Consider the following 23,965-nt stretch of genomic DNA (forward strand, 5'->3'; position numbering starts at 1 on the left):
CACAAAAGTCCCCTAATGGAAATAGCTAAAGGATTTTCTGAGAACACACCAGGCCTTCCAGTAGACCAGAATCCTTAGAGGTAGGAATGACCTGGTGGTGTACATCTGGAAGGCATGGCTGACATTCAATGTTACAGACCCTGGATGAGGCATAGACCAGCCAGCGGCTGGGAATGATTACTGCAGGATTAGGAGGCCTGGCTCCAGCCAGTCTGGGAGAGACCCCCAAGAAGGGAGGCCCTGGAGGAACTACCCCCTCCCTCCACCCCAGGTTCTTCCCCAGAGAACAGCTTTGTTCCAGGGTCTGTTTCAGGAGATAATTGTAGTCAGTCCTCACAACAGACCAGAGACCCCAGAGCCTTCTACAGGGCCCGAGGCAGCCCTCTTAGGTAGACCAGAGAATTCAAGGCAGCAGGAAACCTCTGCCCACCCTTACAAAAGCCTTCTCCCCAGCCTCCTCACAACATTTTGCATTCTGACCATTCTTGCATGCAAATCTAAAGGGAAAATGGGACTTTAGGATATCAGAATAAGTGAGATGGGAAAAGTGTCCTCCCTTGGGACTATTTCTGAGTAGGTCTCTAACTTTACAATCTCCTTCAGTACTTGTTAAAAATGAGGAATTCTGTACATTTTCTGAGACCTCCAGAATTAAAAATGTCTGTGTATGTGTTTATTGGGGGGAGAGTAGGCCCTAGGTTCTACATTTTTAAAGAGTCCCAGGAGTTCTGACACATACAAACATAAGAGAAACACTGAGTGTACAAGGATGAGGGAAGTGGGTGGGGAGCCAGATAAGAAGACACTGAGCATGATACCACACTGAGAGGTCAGTGAGTGGCTTCTATCACCTAGGGACAGCTGGTCAGGGAAGGAAGGCCTAGGCATGTGGCCCGGTGACCCACACCTTTCACATGGAGATCCTCAGGGAAGACAGGGATAAAGAGGCACCATCCTGTCATCCCTAAGCCAAGAAGACACGTAAAGGGATATGAGGGTCAAGGCCCTTTAATGCCCATGCTTCCTTGTAGTACACAGTTCAAAGACTCCCAATTCCAAGCAAGAGGAAAATCCAGTTATAGACTGGGGAGACACCTGGTGGACAAAGAGGAAAAAACACAGAAACAAAGGCAATGGAAAAAAATTTTTTTTTTCAGTAAAACTAGAAAAGGCTCTACAATCATTTGAGGCAGCATATCATGGAATCATTGTCCAGGTGGCAGGCACTCTGAGCTCACAGTTTTCTTTCATGGCTCTCTGGCCAGCTTCCACCTCTGGGGCCTTGATATTACAGGGCCAAGCACCTAGGAATGGTGGCGAGTGCCACCTCGTGGCAGGGTCCAGAGTGGGCAGCAGAGGAGTCTGGTACCCACTGCGTCAGCCTTTGGCTCCAGAAACCTAGACTGGAGTTTTGGCAAGTCCTCTATTCCCTTCCAGGTTCAGGGGGCCTGAACTCAGTGCTTTGAACTCCATTTACTCATTCTCACCCCATGGCCTCTGTGTCTAATTTTCCCTCTGCTTGGATCGCTCTTTCTCCAGATGTTCCCATGGCTCAGTCCTAGTTCTTTAGACCCCAGCTCCAATGTCCTCTGTTGAGAGATACCTGTTTAGACCTTAATCTAAACTAGCCTGTAAGCATAATTGCATGACTTTTTTCTTCATAGTATATCTCACTGTCTAAAAAACACGTTTTGTGTTTATTACTCTTCTTGTCTCCTTTACCAGACTGCAGGTTCTAGGGAAGCAGGGTCCTCATCTGTCTTGTCAGCGCTGTAGTCCCAGTACAGGCACACAGAAGTTCTCTTGCTGAATTGAATTTTCTCAGTATGGAACTCTGCTCTAGGTTAGGCTCCTCTGACTGGAGAGCATCCTTAGCTTAGGACTGCAGGACAGAGATAGCCTTAGCAGAGGGCCAAGAAAGTCTGTGTCCCAGCCTATCCTGTCAGGCTCATTTCAGTGTTCAGCTCTGCACTGCTTTCACCTTGAGGGCTTGGAGAGGTCTGGCTGATAGGGGTGGTGGGACTGACCCAAGCAAGTCTCAGAATTCTGGGGCACAGCCCCTTTTTTGCCAGAGGAGGGCTTCTTGGTCACAAGCCCGTTGTCATCCTTGACCTTCTTGAGCCGAGCCTTGCTCTTGGGTGGTATGGAGAAGGTAAGAGAGCTCTTGTTGAATTCAAGTGGAAAGACACCTACGTCTCCATCAAAGCGGTTCTTGGACACCTGCAGATACCGTTTCCCTGGACCAGTTACCAGCTTCCTGTCCTGTAGGATCAGAACATTGTCTGCTTCCTGGCTTGCCTGGGGAATGGGGGCAGGAGGAAGGAGCAGTGAGAAGACATGAAAAGTGGAAAGGAAGGCTGAAGGTCCAGGGAAGAATGGAAAAGCTCCTGGGACTACTGACCATGATGCTGGGGCCACTTGAGTCTTTCAGTTCCTTGACTACCTCACTGCTGCCCCAGATTTTGTACATGCTGTTCCCTCTGCTGGTAACACTTCTCCTCCACAGCTTACCACCCTCACTTAACTCCAGCTTATCATTCACGTCTCGGTCTAAATGTCACAGTTCATCAGGGACCATTCTTGATCCTCATAAAGAACCACCATCTTTCCACTTCTGCATCACTCTCTTCTCTAGCTCCATGTTTGTTCCATTGTGGCACAGTTCGTGCTCCTCACCCTGTATTCCCTGTGCCCAGCCCAGGCCTATTGAATGACAGGCCCTCAGCATATCCCTGGAAGTTCCAGGATTGGGCTGGTCCTGCTGCCCAGAAGGCCCTCCTATTAATTTGATTATTTAACACTAACTGTCAGCCAAAACTCAACCCAACCTCTGTTGACACACCCTTTCCCCAACTGGGTGAGGAAGTCTCCTCAGATGTCCCAGGCTGACCCAGATTTCTTGTTTCCCAAATACCTTTGTTGCTCTTATACAGAGTTATAATCACTGTCTATTTTCCCCACGGGACAATGTGAGCTCCTAAAGGGCAAGGAGGGCAAAGGACCAACTATTATCAGCCTTTATATTCCTAGTACATGTGTTTCTTATGTCATGGCCCCAGAGGCTGCTGTCTCCTGCCTCTTCCAGGTGGATAGTCAAGACGATTTAAGGCTGAATAAAGGCCATGCCTGGTCATACCTGCCCCCTCTACTCTCCAAAGCTTGAGCTCCTCTAAAGGCCACTTACTTTGGCTGAGCCAAAAATTGATGCTGTCTGCAGTTCCTTATCATCATCCTCTTTCCGGGGATGAATGACCAGTGTCACATGGCAGCTATTGTCTGTTGCAAACTTTCGAAAGGCCCCAACGATGTAGTCTTGAGCTGCAATCCTGTCCCAATCCCAACAAAGTAAAGACATTATCAGACACAGACAAAAGGACATGAACATACCCATACTGCTGATTCATTCACATCTCCCCACAAACCGCCACGACCCCACTCTACCCAAGGACTCACTCACACTTAGGTCCCTATCTATACTTCCCACTGCCACAGCCCACACGTCTGAAGACAAAAATACACATGGGGTGGTGTGTGCCAGCACACGTGTCAGAAAACAAGAGAGTACAGTGTGTGCCTAGGGGCCAGCTGCCTGAGAAGACATGTGTGTTCAAGTGGGTTCCAGTGAGACAAGAGAATATCACCTGTCTGTGGACAACTGCTCATGCCCCATCATGAACTGCAGATTGTCGATGACCACATGGCAGATGTCATAAACGTATACTGCATGTTGCATTGTGTCTATTACAGTCCTGGGAAGAGGAAGAGGCAATGAATTCAAGAGTCAATCACAAGCAGTCTCCCACCAGAGAAGCCAGCATTCCTGAAAATTCTGCTGGAGATTTGTTCTTCTGCCCTCCCATTCTTTGAAGACCCTAGGCCTCGGAAATCTCACCTGATGCTCTGCTGCCCATGGAAAGTCATGAAATAGAGAGGCAGGTCCTCAAAGCGGTCGGCCCACTCGTCGTATTTGTCCAACTGCTCTTCTAGCCGCCCCACAGCGAACTGTGTCAGCATGACTCGGGCTAGTCTCACGTTGCTGATCTCAAAGCTACCCCACAGTGTGTTTACCCCCTGGGTACACAAATCCAGGGCATACTCACTGATGAATGTCGTCTTTCCACTGCCTGTTGGCCCTGCAGGGGGGTTGAACACAGACCTGGGTGAGGGAGGAAAGTTCTACCCTTAAAACCAAGACCGGAGCAAGGGCTTCAAAGTTGGGAGAAACATCCTCTTTAACATTTACCATGGCCCAATCCTACTTGATTCTGTCACCTGATCCTTTGCCTCTTACCCCAAGTAGTGATTTCCCAAGGGCTCACCCGTGAAGACTGTCAGCTCGCCCTTCCGATGTCCCTTCAAGAGACGATTGAGGTCTGGGAAGCGGTTCCAGCGGATGCCAGCTGCCTGCTCCACATTTGACAGTTCTCCTAGCACCTCCTCCCGAAGCTGCCGGAAAGACACAATAGACTTGTGCCAGGCAGGCAGGGCAGTACGCAGAATACGAGAAAGATTCAAACCTCGGTTCAGGGCCTCCAGGGGACGGGGCTGCTGGTCCCCAGGCCGCACCAAGGAGCATCGCTTGGGATTCAGTTTTCGGGCAAACAACTTGGCAGCTTCCCAGGACCGAAGGTCATCTCCCAGCCAGAGCACGATACGTCGAAACTGTTCGAGATAAGGGAGCAAGGCAGGGGGTAAGCAGGCTATTCCTCGGGGCAGGGCCAGAGTGGGCAGCCCTGTGGCTTGGTTTAAGGCCAAGCTGTCCAGCTCACGACTCGTCAATACCACCTCAACATCTCGCCGACTGATCAGTGGTAATCCAAACAGATTGTAGTAGACACCAGGCCGGGGAATGGTGGTTTCCTTATACTGCACTCCGTCTCCCTGGCCTTCGGCACCTAGTAGCTTCAGGCCTCGTAATCCCAAACCTCCAGGGGAGAGCCAAGGGAAGACAAGGCTGCGAGCCGACCACAAATACCGCACATTGAAACGCCTGAGCGTGTCATCAGTCACTTTGGTAAGGCCAAACATCACACGAGCCAGCTGGCCCTCCACCGGCTCAGGCAGCTCCCAGAGAGGTATGGCTCGGTCCCAGATCCTCCGGACCTCCTCACTGTCCTCGGCTTCTGGGGCCTCACCGAGCAGGATCCCTTCTCTCGCCCCATCCCCTCGCCCCTCCACGCTGGCCTGGAAGTCTTCCCAGCTCCCCTCTGCTAGGCTGGTCATGCAGAGAAAGCGGCCTGTGGTCTTGTCAATGAAAAGGCTGAAGGAAGCAGTAGCACCACTCTGGTCCTTGAGCTCCAAGGCCTTCACAAAGGGGCTCGGTGCCCGCAGGCAGCTGTGGCCATCCTGGAAGGGGATCCCATGTGCCCGCAAATATTGGCGGATTTCAGTTGCAGTTACAGGCAACACTGGTACCTCCAAGGCTGGGAGAGCCTCCTTCCTGTAACGCCTGCGAGGAGGGCCTGGGGCCAAGCTTCTGGGCAGGCCCCTCCGACCCATCCACTCCGCACGCAGGGGCAGCAGCATACGGAGGGGGTACCCGCCTCGAAGGAGTACCCACATTCCTAGTGAAATCGAGAAAATCACTGTTTGTAATGCCTTCAGTCCCTGGTTCGGGTGCCTTTACTCGCTCAGACTCTAGGGATCCTCTGCACAGCACTCTACAGAGCCCACTCGAGGTTAACTTCTTTCTTGCAACTTCTCCCTCATAAATATCTCTTCGAACCCTCTTCAGGCCCTCTGCATTGCTACTTCACATCTACGCTCATCTACAGGAGCCTTTCGTGTCCGGTGCCCTGTACAGCCGTCGCCTCACCTCTAGGACCCTCCACACTGCCCCCTCCGCTGTGCTTTCTCTAGATCATCTCTTTACCACTCCCGCTCCGCCAAGAGATCTCTTCGCCGTCCCCATCTCTACTGCCGCCTGCGTCGTTCCGGGCTCCAATGCGCTAGAACCCAAGTGGAGGCCCTCCTCGCCGCTCCTTCCCTCAAAGGGGTCCCACCAGGACTAGAGCGCCACCGGGCGGCTCCCGCCAGTCCCCGCGCTCACTTCGCCCCCGCGACCGTGTCCTCCCTCGGCGCTACTGCCAGAACGTATGCGGCTCGCAACCTTGACCGCGTCTCACTACCCTCCTCTCGCCACTCTAGCCCACAACGTGGGTCACTGGCGCGCCTCCCGCGGTGACCGCGGAAGCAAAACTGCGCGCGGGTGTTCCCGGAACCGGAAGCTTGGGCCTTTGTCCCGCCCCCGCCTCTCCAAGCTCGACTGGGCTGCCGGAGCGCCGTGGCTATGACGGCGCGCGGGACCCCGAGCCGCTTCCTGGCCAGTGTCCTCTACAACGGGCTGGGCCGGTACGTGCAGCAGTTGCAGCGTCTCAGCTTTAACCTCAGCCGCGATGCGCCCTCGTCCCGCGGTGCCAGGTGAGCCAGGCGAACGGCGCGGGGTGCTCTCCGGGCAGAGGTCGCCCAGGGTCGGGTCTCTGTGCTTATTCTTCTCGGCTTCCTCAGGGAGTTCGTGGAACGGGAGGTGGCCGACTTCGCGCGACGGAACCCGGGGGTCGTAATATACGTGAACTCGAGGCCGTGCTGTGTGCCCAGAGTAGTGGCCGAATACCGTGAGTCGGGCGGGACGGGGGCTGGAGGGCGGCACGGGGGTGGGGTCGAGGGGAGACAAGGCCGGCTCGCTTCTCTCTGCTCTGACTCCTGATCCATCCGCTTTCTCTCCCCGATCCCATCCCTTTGTCCAGTTAATGGGGCAGTGCGCGAGGAGAGCATCCACTGCAAGTCAGTCGAGGAGATTGCGACGCTGGTGCAGAAGCTGGCGAACCAGTCGGGCCTGGATGTGATCCGCATCCGCAAGCCCTTCCACACTGACAGTCCTAGCATCCAGGGCCAGTGGCACCCCTTCACCAACAAACCGACAATGTTGGGTGGGCTACGCCCGCGAGAAGTCCAGGATGCTGCGCTAGCCCAGGAGCAAGTGCCGTAAAGAGTGGCCCCATCAACTACAATCTCGGGCTCTGGACTCTTACCTCAGTGGAAGTGGTTCTTCCTCTTTCAGAGGAATTCCAAGCCCACGCAGGCAGATGGAGCTCCCCAAAAGAGACATTGACGCCAAAGCTTTTGCTTGGGATAAAGAAGAGCTCTTCATTGCTCAGGAGGAGGGCAGTGACTTTGTTAGTCTCCTAATTCTTCCCTGTTTGACATCCCTGAAATCTGACCATTCAAGGATATTGCAGGCATTTATTTCTGAAATCCAGATTGATAAGAGTGATCTCGAATCCTGGTGAGGGGTTTCAAGGTTGGCTTCAGAAGAGCCTCCAATGCCCTCTTTCTACAACCATTGAGCTAGAGAGCTAGCTAGCCCCTTATACTGTGCTGTGAACCTGGTGTTAGGATAACCATTTTATAGCTGTGTGTTTAGATTAGAAAAGTAAGGTTAATAAACTTGCCCAAGGTTACACTTGAGGTCTTCAAAAATATGTGTAGATTTTAAATATAACCCCACTTTTCATTATCCTAAAATCAGAAATGGAACATACGACACTTCAGGATGGTTAGTACCAAAGGCCACGTGATTAATCTAGTACTGACCCTTGGAGAGTGATTCTCAGGCCAGATCCCTGGTAATAAGCTTGCCGTGATCCCAACTACTCTCCTAGGCCCCTCTGCAGAAATGAATTCATGTTGTCTCTTGATAGGTGAGGGGAGGTACTGAAAGCTTCTTGGAGGTGAGCAAGAGAACTGATAAACAGGGAGCATCTTTTAGACTTAGCTAAAACAGAGGAGTGGAATGGTAAAGAAAAGAGCCAGGAGGTAAAAACCTAGAAAGCTTTGTATGAATTCTTGAACGGTTGTAATTTGTCGTGCTCTTACCATCCTGATCAGTGAATAATGAGAGCCTTGTAAAGACCTATATACCTGCCTAGAGCAGCCAAATGGAAGCTGAGGATCCCAGTTTTCTCTGCAAATGGTTTTATGGGGAGCAGAACCAACCCTGCAGCACTGTTCCCATAGGCTCAGAAGCCTAGTGATCAGGAAGGCCAGTCTAGACCAAGCGGAACACACATAGCTGTGGGGAAAGAGGGTATTTATTAACCAACAGGAGGGGGAGGAGCTGAGCCCAGGCTCCCCACTCTGTCACATGCCTGTTCTGCCCACCTAGGTGGTTTAGTGGGGGCATTCATAAAGAAGTGTAGCCGTTCTCACAATAAATACATTCATTGTGGGGTGGAGGTGGGAGAAGTTGGGTGAAGGGCAGTAAAAATCCGTGGGGATTCCACGTTCTCAGCTACAAAAATAACAGTCATCCTCACCCAAGGGGAATGGGGGAACTCAGGATTTGATTGTCCCATATGGGCCTGGAGACTTCAGAGGCCCCTGGACCCTGAAAGTGCCCCGGTGAGGTAGGACAGGGATGGGAGCCAAGCATCCAAACTCCCAGCCTCTGCCCTTTGCATAGTTCCAAGAACGGGCTTCATGTGCCAGGTGAGACATCAGATCTCCTCCCCCTGCTCTGGTCAAGGGGTAGCAAATGCTTGGTCCCCAAAAGAGAGACTGGCTCATTGCAGTGTTGGTCACCCGTCCTGGGGAATTGTCTGAGAGGACAGCTGAATGGGAGAGGGCTCTCCCTCTGAAATGTCCATGGACCAAACCCAACAGACACAGGTCCGAGGCAGCAAAGGGAGGCTCAGAAATGCATGTGGAAATGTAAGCACATGTGCATGAAGGGACATGCCTGGGGCTCTGTCACCCTTGAGAGAAAACCAACGGGGTAGGGAGGCTGACTCACGAGGGCTGCACATTAAGGAGAGGGGAATGACACAGTCTTCCTTCCCCAGGCTGGCCTGTTCCCAAGCTCTTGCCAAAGAAGTCACCATATGGGGCTGGAACTAGGGGACAGGACTAGATAGGATGGGATGTGGCAATTGGAAGGGTACCCAAAGTCCAGGGGAGATGAAACAGGAATGCACCAGGAAATGGGGGTGGGGGCCCTGCAGCCCAGCTGACAGACATTCATCCATGTGCACGTGTGAATGTGCGCAGGGCTCAGGTGGCTCTGGTGGCTGGCAGAGGTCTGGTTTCGGGACCGTCCAGCACAGAGGCCATGCAGAAGGTGGTGATGTTGAGGTCATCTGGACCTGCAGAGCCCTGCCTGGGAGAAAGAGGAAGGGTTGGAGCAGACAAATAGGGGGCAGGAGGATGGCCTCCTCTCCTCCCAAGTGTTTGGGTTAAAGGAATAGGACCTGGGACTGGGTCTACAGAATACCAGGCCCTGAGGGAGTACCCACCTCTGAGGAGCACCGGTTGGCCTGGGCTGCTCACAGATGGGTCTGTGAAGACTGAGGAGGGGGCTTTGGCTGGGCCTGACTCTGCCAGCCCTACAGGGACATCAAAAAGTTGGGAGAAGGGCCTGGAGTTGGGGGGGTGAAGGTAGAGTGGCTGTGTTGGGGAAGCAGCAGCCCACCCTGGAGCAGACAGGCTGGCTTGGAAGAGCATTGTCCTAGGAGGCTGGGCTCAGACAGAGCTCTCATCCAGGTGCTCTACAAGCTGTGTGTGTTTCCTTTTCTCCAGGATGCGGCTGAGCTCCTCAGCAAAGGAGCAGGGCCCTGCTGGCACTCCATTGTTGCTCTGCCTCAGGAGCACGTAGCTGTTGCCATTCATCCTGCGCAGCCGGCTGGGCAGAGCAACCAGCCCATTGGTCAGCTCAGCCGGTGGGGGTGGGGGTGGTGGAGGCGGGGGGGCTGGGGCTCCCTCCCCAGGGATGATCTGGAGGCAGCCACCTTCCAGGCCCCCAGCCCCCTCGCCATCATCGCCCTCATCTTCCTCTTCAGGACACTGGCCTGAAACAGTCTGCAGCTGCACAGCAGAGCCCCCTGCCCGGCCAGCCCGACCCAGAGAGTATTTTCTTCGACGTCCTCGTCTGCCTCCTTGAAGACAGGCCACGTAGAGGAGGGAGGAAGCTAGGATGAGGCAGAGGCCCCCAAGTGCAGCAATGGCTAGCACATAGAGCAGCCTTACGTCAGGTGCCAGCTGTGCCCCAGGCATGGCAGGGGCTTGTGGAGCTGGGGCAGGAGTGGCTGGCCGGACTGTGAGACTGTAGGAGGCCAGGAGGGTACGGAGGCCATTCTCCTCAGCATAGCAGCCATAGTTGCCACTGTGCTCGGGCTGTATGTCTGTCACCAACAACCCGTCCACACCCACACGGTAGCCGTGCTGCCCGTCGCTTAGGCCCATGCTTCCATTGAGCAGCCACAAGGCCCGGGCCAGGTTGGATGGCTGGTCACAGGGCAGAAGGACATCATCACCTCGGAGCACAGAGCGCATTTTCAGTGGTGGTGGTGGCCCTGGAAGGGTGGGTGAGAGACAGTAGTAGTCAATGCTTGTCTTTCTCAGGGAAGGCACTGGAGATAGCACACCAGATGGTTCACTGTCAGTATCTCTGGCACCAAGCACAGGAACTGGAATCATGGTGACATCTAACCAAGGTCTCCTGCACCTCATGTTCCCACATAAGGTTTGCAACCACCCAGTGGTTTCAATTCCTGCAATCTGCCAGTGATTCATAATCTCGACCTCTAGCAGAGTTCTCTCCTGTCAGACTTGAACATCTTTCACCTGCAGGGCATCTCCATAAGAGGCCTCTTGGACATGGCATAGGAACTAAGGCCAGAGCCTCCCTTCCAAACGATACCAGGTCTTTTCCTTGAATTGTCAGAGCAGCGAATGGTACCATGAGCTACTCAGCTGCTTAAATCGCAGAGAAATCTGGGGAGGAGTCTCTCTTGCTTCTCACCTTTGTATCTAACTCTCACCAAGATTCTGCTTTCAGAATCCATCTCAGACCTGTTCACTTCTCTCCTTCCCAAACTGGGGAAGCTGGCCCACTCTGGCCCATATCTAATCCATTCTCCATGAGCAATGGGGGTAGCCTTTTATCTTATTTAAAGATTTTATTTATTTATTCTTTGAGAGACAGAGAGAGGAGCAGGCTCCATGCAGGGAGCCCGACGTGGGACTCAATCCTGGGACTCCAGGATCACACCCTGGGCCAAAGGCAGGCGCTAAACCACTGAGCCACCCGGGCTGCCTGAGGTAGCCTTTTAAAAACACCATACTGATTAGGCCGCTCCCCTGCCTTAACATGGTCCCTGCCCACTTCTCCAGCCCCTTCTCAAACACATTAAGCTCATCTGCTGCTGTTCATTCTGCTTGGGTGTATCACCCCCACTCCCACCCCCCCTTTCTATGCCCTCCACTGGTTCCTTTGGAGGAAAGAACACAGCAGTGATGAAAAGCATAAACTCAAGTCAGGCTGCTTGGGGTCAGGTTTGAATTCTGACCCTGCTACTTAATAGCTTACTAACTTTGGGCAGTTTACCTATTCTCTCTGTACCTCAGAGACATTGCCTCTCGAGGGGATGGGGATTGTGACACCTGCCTCCCAGGAATGCTGTGAGTCTGAGAGAGACTATGTGTGTGTGGTCAGTCAGTGCCTGGAGCAAGTACTCAGTACACGTTAGCTGTGACTATTAACTTTTGCTCTCCAGGCATCAGCTCAGTCATCTGATTTTCCTTAGGAAGTACCCATTATCCTCAAACACTTGTCATAGTTGCAAGTATTCCTTTTGTAACAAAAACCAATGAAAATAATTACTTGCCGGTTCATTTAATTGTCTGTACCACCCTCTCCCTTGGCTATAAGCTCCAGAAGTGACAGAAAACTTCATGTCTTGAGCCTGTCTCCTCATTTGTGATGTTTTAAGGCAACAACTGTCTGTGAAGCACTTACTCTGTGCCAAACTCTGCTGGGACATCCTTGCTGAAAGCCCACAGACACAGCCATTCAGAGACACACACTGGCAGATAAATGGCAATAAATGTAAAGAGGCCAGGCTGTGCAAGCAGGCCTACATACGTCCATGGAGATCACCTACCTGTGTCCCTGTTGCCTTCGCAGCCTCGGTTTCCTCTCTCCATGTCCTGAATCAGTGCTGTCCTGGACACAGGAACAGGAGGACTGAGCTTTAGTGTTCCCTAGTGGCAGGACCTGGGAGGCTGTCCCCAACAGCTACCCCCGCTTTCCCTACAGCTGGCAGGCCCTGATCCCCTGCTTACCGGGGACCCTCACCTCCCTTACCACACTTCTCACCTGCTACCTTGGGACCTGTTGAATACGGTGCAGGCATGGGTGCTGGGGTCCCAGCCACAGTAGGGGTCCCGGGCCAGGATGCAGTCATAGCAGGAGCGATAGCGGGAGCAGCTAGACAGTGGTAGCTGGATGACTCCACTAGGGGCCCCCACGTAGAGGCTATGCTGGGAGCCAGAGAGGAAAGCTGGTTGGCAACACCCTCAACTCCCACCTACAGACACACATGGTCACTGCCCAGCCATCTACTTCCTCCCCCTATTCTGGTAAGGCCATATTGAAAGTCATGAGTCAGAGGCTACCTGCATTGGAGAAATGACCAGATTTTCCACAGACTGGGGCTCCTTGAATACTTGCGTCTCTTCGATAATGTGCATTCCAGAGCCCAGCACCACAGCCTTGTGGATCCAGCCATCAGCTGGTATGGAGAGAACAGAGGATCAGAATCAAATAGTGGAATCTGGTTTTGGCCTCCTGTAATAGCCTAATGGGAGCAGCTTGGGAGTCATGAGGTCAGGGACAAGGCTTCAGCCAGTAGCAGTTCCTCAGGGCACTGGGAACTCTGGGCTAGTCATGGCAGAAATTATTGGATTCAGAAGCATTAGTGATCAGGGCCAAATGTCACTGTGTTTGGTGACAGGAGTCAGCAGTTACCAAGGGCCAGTGTGAGTGTTCATTGAAGAATCAATATCAATGGTCACCGGGGCTTCATGATCAAAAGTCATCCAGGGGATTAGCAGTCAACGAAGATCAAGGACTCAGTTAGCAAAGGGCTCAGACCAAGGGTCAGAAGTACCTGTGCCCAGAAACAGCAGGTCATAGGTGAGCCCGGCAGGCGTGGTGACAGGTGTCCCTGTGAGGTGTGTGTAGCGCACACTGCGCTTGAGCAGCAGGGGCCGTCCGCGTGTGGGCACCACGGGCCGAGCCATCAGTGGGTGCAACTTCACAAAGTCCAGGACCAGGGACGGCAAATCCTGGGATGAGTTGTAGCCGCGGGTGCGCAATGAATCTGTGATGCACTGGAGTGGGTGGGGGGTAGACAGAGGTGGTGAGCCTCAGCAATCTACTGCCTGCCCATCCCCCATCAGCCCCAAGGCTAGATCCTTCTGCCCTCCCAGGGTTCTGTCTACCCAGCGCCAACCCCAGACTTGGGGACTCACTGAGCCAGGCCGGGGCTCTGGCACCCCACCCTCATAGCGGCCCCAGCGCCGGGCACCATCCTGGTATTCCATGTAGGGACCTGCGAAGACAGCCTGCAGCTCGGCCAGGTCGTAGCGGCAGATGGCTGAGGCCTCTAAGGTCTTCCTAGGAAGGGGACATAGGGAAAGGTGTTGAGTCACACTGAGTGGGACTTGCTACCTGCCGAGTCTGGAGCCCACTGCTACCCTGGCCAGCCCCAGCTCTAGGCATTAGGGCCTCTCCTAAGGGTCAGTAGGCCACTGTGGCCTCTGGCCCCAGGTTAGCTGGGTGTACCCGAAATTCTCTCTCAGCAGCCAGCCGCCCCCACAAGGGATCCTCTCGTATCCTCACTGACCTCTGCTCTAACCCTCGTGCTGTCCCCAGTTCCTTATCTCCCCACTATCCCTGCACTCACCACTGTGTGGTCAGTGTGAAGGCTGCATAGAAGTGCGTGTGGGCTGAGGTGTCAGCGTCCAGGCTGCAGACAGCACGTAGCATCTCATACTGTGGAATGTGACAGATGAGACGTGCCTTTAGGAAGGAGGTCCACTTCTTCTGCAAGATCTTCTTTCCTCCCAGGTCTCCCTGAAGAGATAGGGGCACAGAGTCAGGGGTCAGATTCAGGGGTTCAGCTTCTACACTCTTGCCCTGAACTTGGTCCTACTCACCTTGCACACGCGGGCCACACGGGCCACACGGTGGCTGTTGCGGCTTTGAGCAAAGCTGTTGGGGCCCTCGTCAGTGGCACGCTCCGTGAAGAAGTAGTAAACTTTGTCATCGTCACCCACTGCGCTAGTCTCACTCTCCCGCACCAGGACAGAGAACACAAACTCAGCATCTGTGGGTTAGGCAGTTTAAGTGGCCTCAGACAGGCTGGGGATCTCCTCCACTACTACCCCTCACTCAGCAGCACACAGGAATAGACAGGTTCACCTGGGAGTTTAGGGATGGGATGGTCAACTGCCCAAGGGAAGAAAGATGAAGAAATAGTCCCCTGCCCCCCATCATCCTGTGCCTCATCCTCCTGACCGTTGAGCCAGTGCATCGGAGCCTCCTCGGTCCTCAGGGAGTGTGGGTGTCGGCTCCGGCGGATGTCAGGGATGCTCCGGAATTCATACCGGGTGGCTGTGTAGAGGCCTCCATCTGGAGCAGAGACATGCCAAGCATGACAGACATGTCACATACAACAAGGCGCATAATACACATGGGTGGCAAGTCCTAGCAATGAGATCCGTGCCCCACAAACAGCATGCTGGTAGAAGAGGAGCTAAGGTGGGGAGGAGAGCATGTTCACCAATGATAAGGCCTGTGAAGCCACGGGCTGGGTCGTAAGGACATTTCTCCTTCCCCTCTTCAAAGCTTGTTGGCAAGGTGAAGGCCTCAGCATCCTGGGGAAATATGGGGCCAGAAGTCAGTGGTCTGGAGGACATGAGGGGTTGTGGCCTGGAATCGGCAATCAGGGCTGGGGCAGGCATACTCACAATGGCTGCACAGAGGGGCTGGAAAGCATGAGTCCCGCATGCATAGAAGTGGGTAGCATTGAGCCGCTGAAGGAATCGCACGTGGTTGAAGCACTCCGTCTATGGAGTAGGTGGGGGAGGGCTGTGAGACCTTTTCCATTAATCAATCCAGCTTTTTTTTTTTTTAAGATCTTATTTATTTATTCATGAGACAGAGAGAGAGAGAGAGAGAGAGAGAGAGAGAAGAGGCAGAGGGAGAAGCAGGCTCCATGCAGGGAGCCTGATGTGGGACTCAATCCCGGGTCTCTAGGATCACATCCTGGTGGCACTAAACCGCTGCGCCACCAGGGCTGCCCGTCAATCCAGCTTTGTAGTCCGCCTCTTGCCCCCACCCACCGGACATGGTTCTTTCTGAGATTCCAAAGGGCCTGCTCACTGCCCAGAACACAGAATATTCCCTGAAACTCTCTGTCCTTTGGCTTCCCAGTGGCAAGACCCCTCTTCTCTCTGCTCTCTCACTGTTAGGATGATCTGAAACACTTTGCCAGCTTCTCCTACATTTCCGGCAGTCCTCTGCATCCCCAGTCCTGGCCCCCCCACCCAGGTTCCCCACTACCCTGGAATGCTGCTCTCACATCTTCTCATCAGTGCCCCCCACTCCTGGAGTCCCCACGCTCCCTCTGGGGTGACACTACCAAATCGATCCCCAGGTTCTGGCCATCTCTCCACCTGATAGCCCACGGAAAAATCAAACTCACCAACTCACAAACCAAGCTTACTCCCTCCTCCCTAACCTGTACCTTCCCTCCTAAACCTGTTCATCCAGTCCTTCCCACCTCACTTCATCCATCCATCCTATTACTCAGTCCAGATACGAGGAGTCATCCTTGATGCCTTCCATTCTCTCACCCCCATGTTCGGTCCTTCTCTAAGATTCTTTGCTGTGTCTCCTCACGTGGTCCACTTCTCCTCCACCTCCACCACCCTAGTCCACATTACCGCTGTCCCCTCTTCCCTGGATAAATGTAGAGATTGCCTGACTGTTCTCCCAAGCCGCTGTGACTCTATAAAAGCTACTTATTTATTCAGCGAATGAGGAATATAAGTACACAGTGTAAAATTCAAAAGGTACAAAGGGATAGGTTGTAAACAGAGGATCTCCTTTTAGCCTTGTTGGCTTCAAAGGGGACTGCTGTGACCATTGTCTGGAGTCTCCTTTCAGAGATGCTCTACCAATCAGCACCCTCTGGCAACCCACTTTCCAAGGCATATTTTAAAAATATAAACCAACTCACGTCACTGCTGTATTTAAAAACCTTCAGCGGCTCACCAGAGTCCTAAGCATAGGGTCCCACCACGTCTGGGCCTGCATGAAAGGCCTCTGCCTCTTCCTCACCCCCTCACCCCTCTAGCCACACTGCCTTTCTTTGCCCATTAACTGCTATAAGCTAAGCCCCTCTTGACTTCTTTGCCTTGCTAGTGATTTTTCCTCCTGCCTGCTACCCAGGGTGTGAATCCACGCAGACCTCTTTGTCTCATCCCATTCCCTCCCTGGGTATATCTGTCCCTCCTCTCCACTAGCCTGTTCAGGCCTCCCTCCTCTGACCCCATGATGTCACCAACTCCCATTGCCTTTCCTGCCTCCAGACTCATTCTATTTTAATCCATCTAGTGCTTGAGACTGGATTAATATTCCTCTAGCAGTGTTTCCCTAAGTTGTTTACATAAAAAAAGAGGGGTCAGGGAGGAATTCTGTGGTCAAATAAGTTGGGAACCATGGCTAAAGCTTGCCTTTCCAGCGGACTTTTCAGAGCCTTAAGGATATTGCTGTGCATTGTAGAATTGAGCATACAGCACTTCCCAAACTTATGTGACCATTAAACTTTTCTTAGAACATGCCTTGGGAAATGTTCTCCTCAAGCCTTGCTATCTGAAGGATGGCTTGGGGACTGGCAGGATCAGTGTCCTCTTGAAGCTTGTTAGAATTGCCGAATCTTGGGGCCTTCCCCAGACCTACTGAGTTAGTATCTGCATTTATAACATACCCAGGGGCTTCATGCACACATTAAAGTTTGAGAGTCTGTAAAGTACCAAATGGTGAGGGTGCCCATTGTCACAGAATAAAAATCCATCCTCCCAGTTGGGCATTTACAGTCCTCTGTGATCTGGGCTCCACTTCCCTCACCAGCCCCACTTTCTACCTATGCTGCATGCTCTATCAGCAGGCACCTTTGATGGACTCTCTTAGAGGTGCCTCTTTAAATATTTATTTTATTTTATTTTATTTTATTTGAGAGAGAGAGAGAGAGAGAGAGAGAGAGAAAGAGAGCATGAGTGGGTGGAGGGGCAGAGAGGGTGGAGGAGCAAAGGGAGAGGGAGCAGCTGAGGGAGTGGGAAGGGGGAAGTAGACTCCCTGCTGAGCAGGAGCCCCAGAAACCCAAGGAGCCCAAGGTGAGCAGGGAGCCCAATGCAGGGCTTCATCCCACTACCCTGAGACTTGAGCTGAAACCAAGAGTCAGATACTCAACCAACTGAGCCACATAGGGCTGCCTGAGCTCTGTGGGCTCCTTGTGAGGAGCCTGCTTCTCCCTCTGTCTATGTCTATGTCTCTGCCTCTCCTCTCTGTGTCTCTCATAAATAAATAAATAAATAAAATCTTAAAAAAAAAAAAAAAAAAAAAAAGAATCCTTGGGCCAGGACTGTGTTTTTTTCTTCTTCTTTTTTTTAAGTAATCTCAAAAAAAAAAAAAAAATCTCTATGCCCAATGTGGGGCTTGAACTCATGACCCCAAGATTAAGAAGTTACACGCTTTACTGCCTGAGCCAGCCAGGCGCCCCTGGGAATGCATATTCTTAAGAAGCTCTCCATATGGATCTGTTACATAGCCAGAGATGGGACCCTTGCGGACACCCTGTTTGTTCTTAAGCCAGAAAGAGTTGACAATTCACTACCACTCCTCCATGGCATTCCTTGACCAAACCTATTTTTCTCATCTGTAAAATGGAGGATAAGACTATTTCATAGGGTTATTTTAGAATTAGGAGAGAAAACAGCTAAGTTAACATTTACTAGAGATTATTTATTACTCTCATGATTATTATTCAGGAGCCCAGAAGAGATTAAGATGCTAGGCCACCAAATGTTTGGATTAGAAGTGCTGCACCTAGGGCCTGACACTTTGGCTACACTCACATGTTTGTTGTGGTTGTTGCAACTGACTGGCTGATCCATACCTCTCAATCTGTGTCCCCACCAACCCTGACATTCCCAAATGAAGAGGAAAAGGAAAGAAGTTGGGGACAGGGCAGACCACATACCTGGTTGTTTTTTCCTTTTTGATGACATTTGCTTTGCATCTCTGGGGAGGCCTCCCAGTGGATCTGGAGATGGGGAAAGGGAATGGGTTGAAGTGCTGACCCCAGTACCCTTGTCTTTCACCATTATCCATGGAACCAAGTGATAGGACTGCAGGAAACAGGGGAACCTGGGGTATAGGTAAGTTTCAAGAGTGGCACTGAATGGTAAAGGAGACTTGGCTTGGGAAGGGCAGTGCTATCTGATCAGGGGGCTATGGAGAGCTGGCAGGGCTTCTAGGAAATTGAGGTTCCCAGGGAGCTGGATAAAGCTGGAGACCTTCCGGGTGCTCCAAGTTCTAGGGGCTAACCTCTTTGTGAGCCCCATCTCCTATGTCACGGGCATTGAGAGAGAACAGGGCACCTCGGGCTCCAACCAGCAGTCTTGCAGAGGACTCCTCCAGTAGCAGTGTTGAGTAGTTCTGGGCTTGACCCTTGAAATGCCGGGTCCTAGAGAGCTCTGGGAAGAGCAGGAGCAGTGAGCCCAGCCCTGGGGCTGCCTCTCTATTCCCAGACCTGGCTCCTGCTGTCTTTCAAAATTTGAGGGTGGGGGGATCTAACCTTCATAGGGGATGGTCATCCGCGGGGTGGCATCTAGTTCTCTGGATGGTCTCCGAAGTGAGGGTCCAGGGACTGCAGTGGCTGTGAGGAAGCTCAGGAAGAGGGGCCAGAGCCTCCCCCACATTTTCCTGGGGAGGCCCAGACCTGTAAGACCCCCCAGGGGAGCCAAGGCCAGAATCACAGGGGATGATGGGAAGAACAGTCACGGGGGTCAAGGCCCAGGGAGGTCACTTGGAAGGTCAGGGGTCATGGGGCCAGGGAGGGTCCTGGAATCGAGGGGACATGGAATCACAGGGTTGTGTGGCCATGGAATCCCAGGTTAGAGATCAGAGAGAGGGATATATCACACACTGCCTTTCTGCATCATATATAAACTCCATGGTGGGAGGAACTTGTGGGGTCATAGAGGGGTTGTAGGTCACTGATGGGGTCACCCTGCCCCGACAGAAGGACTAGTCTTGGTTCTCTGAGGTCCGTTTTCTAAAGAAAAAACAGGAAAAAAACTCTTTGATCTATGTGTGGGTGGAAGGTAGATGGCATTACCCCCCAGACATCAAGGGGTACTGGGGGAGGTGGCCTATAGAACTCCCACATCAGGATCAGTTCACTGTGACTCTGTCCACCTCTCTGTTCTTGTGCGAGTTGGGCAGAACTTGCTCTCCTTACAAGACCCTAGACTCCTCCCAACCCAAACCCAAAGTTAATGGCCCTCCTCTGACCAAGTCGGAAGCTAAGCTAGGCCTCCATCTCAACTAGAGCTCTGTTTTCAGGGAGAATGCCTTCTCCATCCAACAATGAGACCAAACTTGGGGCAGCAGTTGTCCTGGCTGCCTGCGGGGGTGCCTTATGCAAGAAGGCTGGGGCAGAGACATTTAATGGGCCTTTGTTTATTTTGTCCTGTTTTCCCTTTGTTTTTTCTTTTCCCTGGCCTGAGAGCTCCCTCTGGAATTTCTCTTTAATTAGACACTTCTCTTCCTCAGCATTCCTCTCTGAGGGGGTGCACATCTCTACTCTGCCCATGCGAGTCTGTACTGCACCCTCTGACTAGGCATCCACACATGCCCCTACCTGCAAACAGGCACTCATAGACATGGGGCAGGAGTGCTGCCATCTGGGCCCCCCTGGCTGCATTGGTGTAAAGTCTGTACTGGAGGCTCCCATGTGCAAGACCAGTTGAGACATAAGCTACATGGAAAAGGTGAATGATCGCTTCTCTGCCTTTTGGCTAAGATCAAGTGTAATATCTGTTCTTATCAGTTTAACATAAGTTACATGGAAAAGGTGAATGATGAGATCCCTGAGTTCTTGGCCACCTCCCCTGGCACATCTTGGAGACTATTCCCACACCTGGACCCTCAAGCCAACCAGTTGGGGATGGGGTGGAAATAGGTGGCAGGCCTTCTGTGACCTCTGCAATAGACCTGATCTCTGAGGTGGCTCTTGAAGGCTTCCTAGATTGGGCTGGGTGTGAAGGAAGGCTGATCCACCCAATCTCATCAGACACCTACAGACAGGGCCTTGGGGCCACTGACCTCTCCCCTCCTCTCCAGGTCAAATATTAACTCTGTGGCCTTGAAGAGAGGGGAAGGACCAGGAACTGGCAAGAGGGAGAACAGGAATTTGGAGCATTTGTTTAAGAGGTAAAGGTCAGCACTGTGGTGGTCAGAGCCCAGAGAGGGAGAATGTAGTATGAGTGGAGAGAAGAGGGTCCTTGGACCACAGAAAGGGCATCAGCTCCTCGCTTGGGGGCTGGGCAGCAGGAAGTCCCAAGCAAACTGCCCATGCCCCACCCCTCACTGTGGAGGCACACCTGTTTATCTTTAGGGCCTATTTGCTTAGTGCAGAAGTGTGTGTGTGTTGGGGGGGCTATGGCTGCGAGGTCAGTTCCTAGGATTGGGCAGGAAGAACACATCCCAGGGTGAGAGGAACCACTCAGAGTGTGGTTCATGACAAAAGTCACACATGTCCAGAGAGGGGTGATGTGCACGCAATAGGTGCACATAAACACATGTTCACAGAAGGGCTGTGAACACATGTACTCACTGGAGAGTCATGCATACATACATTCACACAGAGGTTTGTGCATGCTTATGTCCTATCAAGGGCCTGCCAGATGTGTTCATGCAAAATGACAAATAAGGTTGTATTCACACATTCACATCTATTCATTCAGCAGGTCACACAGCCTTAGAGATTGACAAGGAGGGTTATAAACCCACACATGTGCATATGAAGGATTGTACACCTACTCACAGAAAGGTCCAGCACATATACACATATGTGTAGGGACATGCACACAAACCCACCGATACAGTAGGTCAGGCATGTTCATGCTCACAGGTCAATTACATGTGTGTTCACACAGTGCTCAAACACACCATTACATGTTTGCAGAGACAAACATTATGCACAAACAGGGGTCCAGTTCTCACTGCAGGCTTGGAGGCTGCCAGTGTCCACTGAGGTGCAGAGCAGATCCTGCCTCCCTTCCTGAAAGTCCCAATTTTAAGGCCAGATTCCAAGTGTGTGTGTGTGTGTGTGTGTGTGTGTGTGTGTTTAGCAATGTGGGGAGGCATCTGACCTCGGATGCTTAGATGGGATGGCCTCTCTGCAAAAGACTGAGGGGGTACCTAGCCCAGGAAGAAGGAGGCTCCTAGCTTTAGCAATGGAAAGATGGAATGAAACGTGTAACTTAGCACTGCTCTACTCCCATGTGTATACTGCTGTTCTACATGTGAGCATTGGGCAGGGGCTCTCAGCCCCCATTTAACCTGTTGGGAGGGAGGGCGGGGCTAAATGGGGGTGGAGCTGCTGCCCTCCCTCCCCCAGTAGCGACAAGGTTTCAAGGTCTCCAGTCCACACCCCACACTCCACCCTCAGGTTCCATAGTTTGGGTTCCTCCCCAGGGCCAGCCCCCTGAACTCTGGTCACCTCCGACTATTAGATTCTAGGGCTGAAGAAACTGAGGAGGGGAGACACCTCCTCCCCCAAACAGGATCGATGTTGGATCAGCAGGCTCTCGACCTTCATCCCAGATGTCCACCTGCTTAGATAGGCGGCATCCCCCTCTGGCCAGTAGGATGGCTGCCTCTTCTGGCCCGAGAGCCCCTCCCCCCGCTACCCTCTCCATCCCCCATCCTGGACAGTCCGCGGGTCTCCCCTCTCCTCAGATCTAACCTCAGTCTCTACTGCTGCAGCTCGAGGACAAGCTCTCCTTCGATCCCGCCGGACGCCAGGAGACGTGACCCAGATCCCAGGGAACACTGTTCACCACGCGGGTCCCCGCCCCGCGCGGGTCCCCCACTCCGAGGTGGCGGCGGGTCTGCGCCCAGCACCACCCGAGGCCTGGCCCGCGCCCCTCCAGAGCCTTTATGCGGGACCGGGAGCCTTGGCGATGAGAAAGGCCTGGCCCAGCTTGGAGGGTGGAATGGACGTGTGGAAGGCTTGGCCTGGCCTCCGCCCCCCCACCTCCCGGCCCAGGCCCCACCGCCGCCCGCACTCCCTGCCTTTCTCACCTTTGCGCTCGGATCCCCTGCCATAGAGACAGCGACGCTGCTCCGCGGCCCCACAGCACCAGCTGCGGGAGGAAGGGGCCGCGGCCGGAGGCGGGGCGGGGGTGGAGGCGGAGCCGGGGGTGGGCGGGGTCAGGGAGGCGGGGCTGACTGGGTGGTGTGCAGGGAAAGGCGCGGCTCTCTTCTTTTTCGCCCCCCACCCTACACTACAGAGAAGATTTGAGGCCAAGGCTCCCAAGGCCTCCAGGCAGCTGGCGTCCTCTGTCCCCCCAGGGCCGTGGCCCCGGTATCGCCCCCTGGTGGTGGCCTCACCACGCCGTGCAACGTAGATAGGCTTATAGCCTACCTTCCCTCCCCTCTGGCCCTGGGGCCCCTCCGACTTGGGTACTGCTGGGGATCTGCAAACCTGTCCTCTGGGGATTTAACCTCCCGAGGGCCCTCTGACCTGTCCTCTAATCTGGACCTCACTTCTTACGCTCCTCCCACCTCTTCTGCTCTCTGCCTAGGGTGTAGAGGGCCACAGTAGGTGGAGGGCAGCTCTGAGTAGCTCTCAACACAGAATAGGTCTGGATTCCCGGCTCAAGAGCCTCTAGCTGCTTGGTCCTTTGGCTTGAAGTCTGAGTAGATCCGGCTTAGGGGGATGAACAGCTTGACCAGACGTTCACACAGAAAATGCTGTTTTTCTGGATAAATAAGCCACAAGGGTTTGCACTTGTCCACTCAACCAAACCTTATAGTAACTGGGGTTTACCTCCTCAGGGACTGGGTCACTCAGGTAACTGCCTTCCCTTTTAGCTCACGATGAGTATCATTCTTACTCCAGGTCTTCCAGTGAACTCTCCTCATAAGCAATCAGATATCCTGTCCCTTCTAGACTCAATCACCATACCTAGGAACCCCCCCCCTCAGAATCAGCTCCCCAACCAGGGGAGGTCCAGGATGGTCCTCCCATGCAATCTCTGATGCTGTAGTTTCCCTGGCAACTCAGGCTATATCTCTGCCTCATAGACTGTTAAAGATCCCACTAGGGACGCCTGGGTGGCTCAGTAGTTGTGCGTCTGCCTTTGGCTCAGGGCATGATCCTGGAGTCCCAGGATCAAGTCCCACATTGGGCTTCCTGCATCTCTCTCTGCCTGTGTCTCTGCCTCTCTCTCTCTCATGAATAAATAAAATCTTAAAAAAAAATGATTAAAAAAAATCCTTCTAGGGTTTGAATTAAACTGGGGCCCTAGCCATGATCTGGCCTCATCCCCTCCCTCATCCATGATAGTATTGTAATTGGCCCAAGAGCAGGACTAAAATGATGAAGGCCATAGGGCCATAGATAACTGACTCTTACATGTGCCTAGGAGTCTGAGCTCTGGAGAGGCAGGGGGTAGGAGAACAGGCAGATGCATACTGGCCTGAGGGAGAGTGAACAAGATTCAAATGGCTCTGTCATTATTTAACTAAAGGGACCCTGGGAAAGGCATGTCATCCCACTTTCCTGAATTCCCCAGAACTTAGTTTGGCACTTCATCATATACAATATTGTAGTTTGGGCTGCTGTGTGTGACTGCAGATCGCTAGACAGCAGGGCCCACGCTACACTTCCACCTCCCCCAGCACTCTGTAAATAGGATGTGTGTGTACATGGAGGAGGAAGTAGCTGGGGAAGAATGCTTATGTTAAAGTGTGCACACTTACAGAGACTATCCAGCTTCATTTAAAGAACTGTGCCCTCATTCTATCCTGAGGGATTAATAGCCCCAT

At 52.9% G+C, this 23,965-nt stretch overlaps 3 protein-coding genes and 1 pseudogene across 7 annotated transcripts; 2 read left to right on the forward strand and 2 right to left on the reverse strand.

Moving 5' to 3' along the window:
- Positions 1-1,130: 1,130 nt before the first annotated feature.
- On the reverse strand, positions 1,131-6,256 carry TWNK (twinkle mtDNA helicase). Of its 2 annotated transcripts, XM_041737289.1 has the most exons (6): positions 6,050-6,256; positions 4,320-5,564; positions 3,893-4,133; positions 3,642-3,749; positions 3,185-3,326; positions 1,131-2,298 (listed from the first exon to the last, which is right to left on the reverse strand). In XM_041737289.1, exons 2-6 carry the CDS (start codon positions 5,560-5,562, stop codon positions 1,978-1,980), a joined length of 2,055 nt encoding a protein of 684 aa, XP_041593223.1. In that variant the 5' UTR covers positions 5,563-5,564; positions 6,050-6,256; the 3' UTR covers positions 1,131-1,977. The 2 variants fall into 2 exon arrangements, with proteins under 2 accessions (XP_041593223.1, XP_041593228.1); XM_041737294.1 differs by lacking the exon at positions 6,050-6,256 and having other exon boundaries at positions 3,893-4,156; positions 4,320-4,722.
- On the forward strand, positions 6,233-7,460 carry MRPL43 (mitochondrial ribosomal protein L43). The gene is made up of 3 exons (XM_041737306.1): positions 6,233-6,420; positions 6,508-6,614; positions 6,747-7,460. Exons 1-3 carry the CDS (start codon positions 6,290-6,292, stop codon positions 6,986-6,988), a joined length of 480 nt encoding a protein of 159 aa, XP_041593240.1. The 5' UTR covers positions 6,233-6,289; the 3' UTR covers positions 6,989-7,460.
- Positions 7,461-8,072: 612 nt separating this feature from the next.
- Positions 8,073-22,420, reverse strand: SEMA4G (semaphorin 4G). 4 transcript variants are annotated; one of them, XM_041737265.1, is made up of 16 exons: positions 22,217-22,420; positions 18,702-18,829; positions 18,452-18,600; positions 18,105-18,167; positions 14,809-14,907; positions 14,622-14,715; positions 14,357-14,470; positions 13,996-14,165; positions 13,743-13,912; positions 13,309-13,453; positions 12,945-13,167; positions 12,451-12,566; positions 12,152-12,315; positions 11,937-11,998; positions 9,291-10,346; positions 8,073-9,154 (listed from the first exon to the last, which is right to left on the reverse strand). In XM_041737265.1, exons 2-15 carry the CDS (start codon positions 18,823-18,825, stop codon positions 9,517-9,519), a joined length of 2,523 nt encoding a protein of 840 aa, XP_041593199.1. In that variant the 5' UTR covers positions 18,826-18,829; positions 22,217-22,420; the 3' UTR covers positions 8,073-9,154; positions 9,291-9,516. The 4 variants fall into 4 exon arrangements, with proteins under 4 accessions (XP_041593199.1, XP_041593209.1, XP_041593190.1 ...); XM_041737275.1 differs by having other exon boundaries at positions 18,505-18,600; positions 18,702-19,181; XM_041737256.1 differs by having other exon boundaries at positions 8,073-9,150; positions 18,702-19,181; positions 22,217-22,418.
- On the forward strand, positions 19,907-20,019 carry LOC121485987 (annotated as a pseudogene).
- Positions 22,421-23,965: the final 1,545 nt, after the last annotated feature.

The sequence above is a fragment of the Vulpes lagopus genome, chromosome 2 (assembly GCF_018345385.1).
Source record: "Vulpes lagopus strain Blue_001 chromosome 2, ASM1834538v1, whole genome shotgun sequence".
Taxonomy (NCBI): domain Eukaryota; kingdom Metazoa; phylum Chordata; class Mammalia; order Carnivora; family Canidae; genus Vulpes; species Vulpes lagopus.

Coding starts and splice junctions, on each gene's coding strand:
- SEMA4G (XM_041737265.1), bottom strand. CDS start 18,825: ATGTGGGGGAGGCTCTGGCCCCTCTTCCTGAGCTTCCTCACAGCCACT. Junction 13,454..13,742: donor TTCACACTGACCACACAGTG/GTGAGTGCAGGG, acceptor TCCCCTTCCTAG/GAAGACCTTAGAGGCCTCAG. Junction 12,567..12,944: donor CCTGCTGTTTCTGGGCACAG/GTACTTCTGACC, acceptor TCTCCATACCAG/CTGATGGCTGGATCCACAAG.
- MRPL43 (XM_041737306.1), top strand. CDS start 6,290: ATGACGGCGCGCGGGACCCCGAGCCGCTTCCTGGCCAGTGTCCTCTAC. Junction 6,421..6,507: donor CCCTCGTCCCGCGGTGCCAG/GTGAGCCAGGCG, acceptor CGGCTTCCTCAG/GGAGTTCGTGGAACGGGAGG. Junction 6,615..6,746: donor CAGAGTAGTGGCCGAATACC/GTGAGTCGGGCG, acceptor CCCTTTGTCCAG/TTAATGGGGCAGTGCGCGAG.
- TWNK (XM_041737289.1), bottom strand. CDS start 5,562: ATGTGGGTACTCCTTCGAGGCGGGTACCCCCTCCGTATGCTGCTGCCC. Junction 3,750..3,892: donor CATGGGCAGCAGAGCATCAG/GTGAGATTTCCG, acceptor TCCTCTTCCCAG/GACTGTAATAGACACAATGC. Junction 2,299..3,184: donor CAATTTTTGGCTCAGCCAAA/GTAAGTGGCCTT, acceptor CCCATTCCCCAG/GCAAGCCAGGAAGCAGACAA.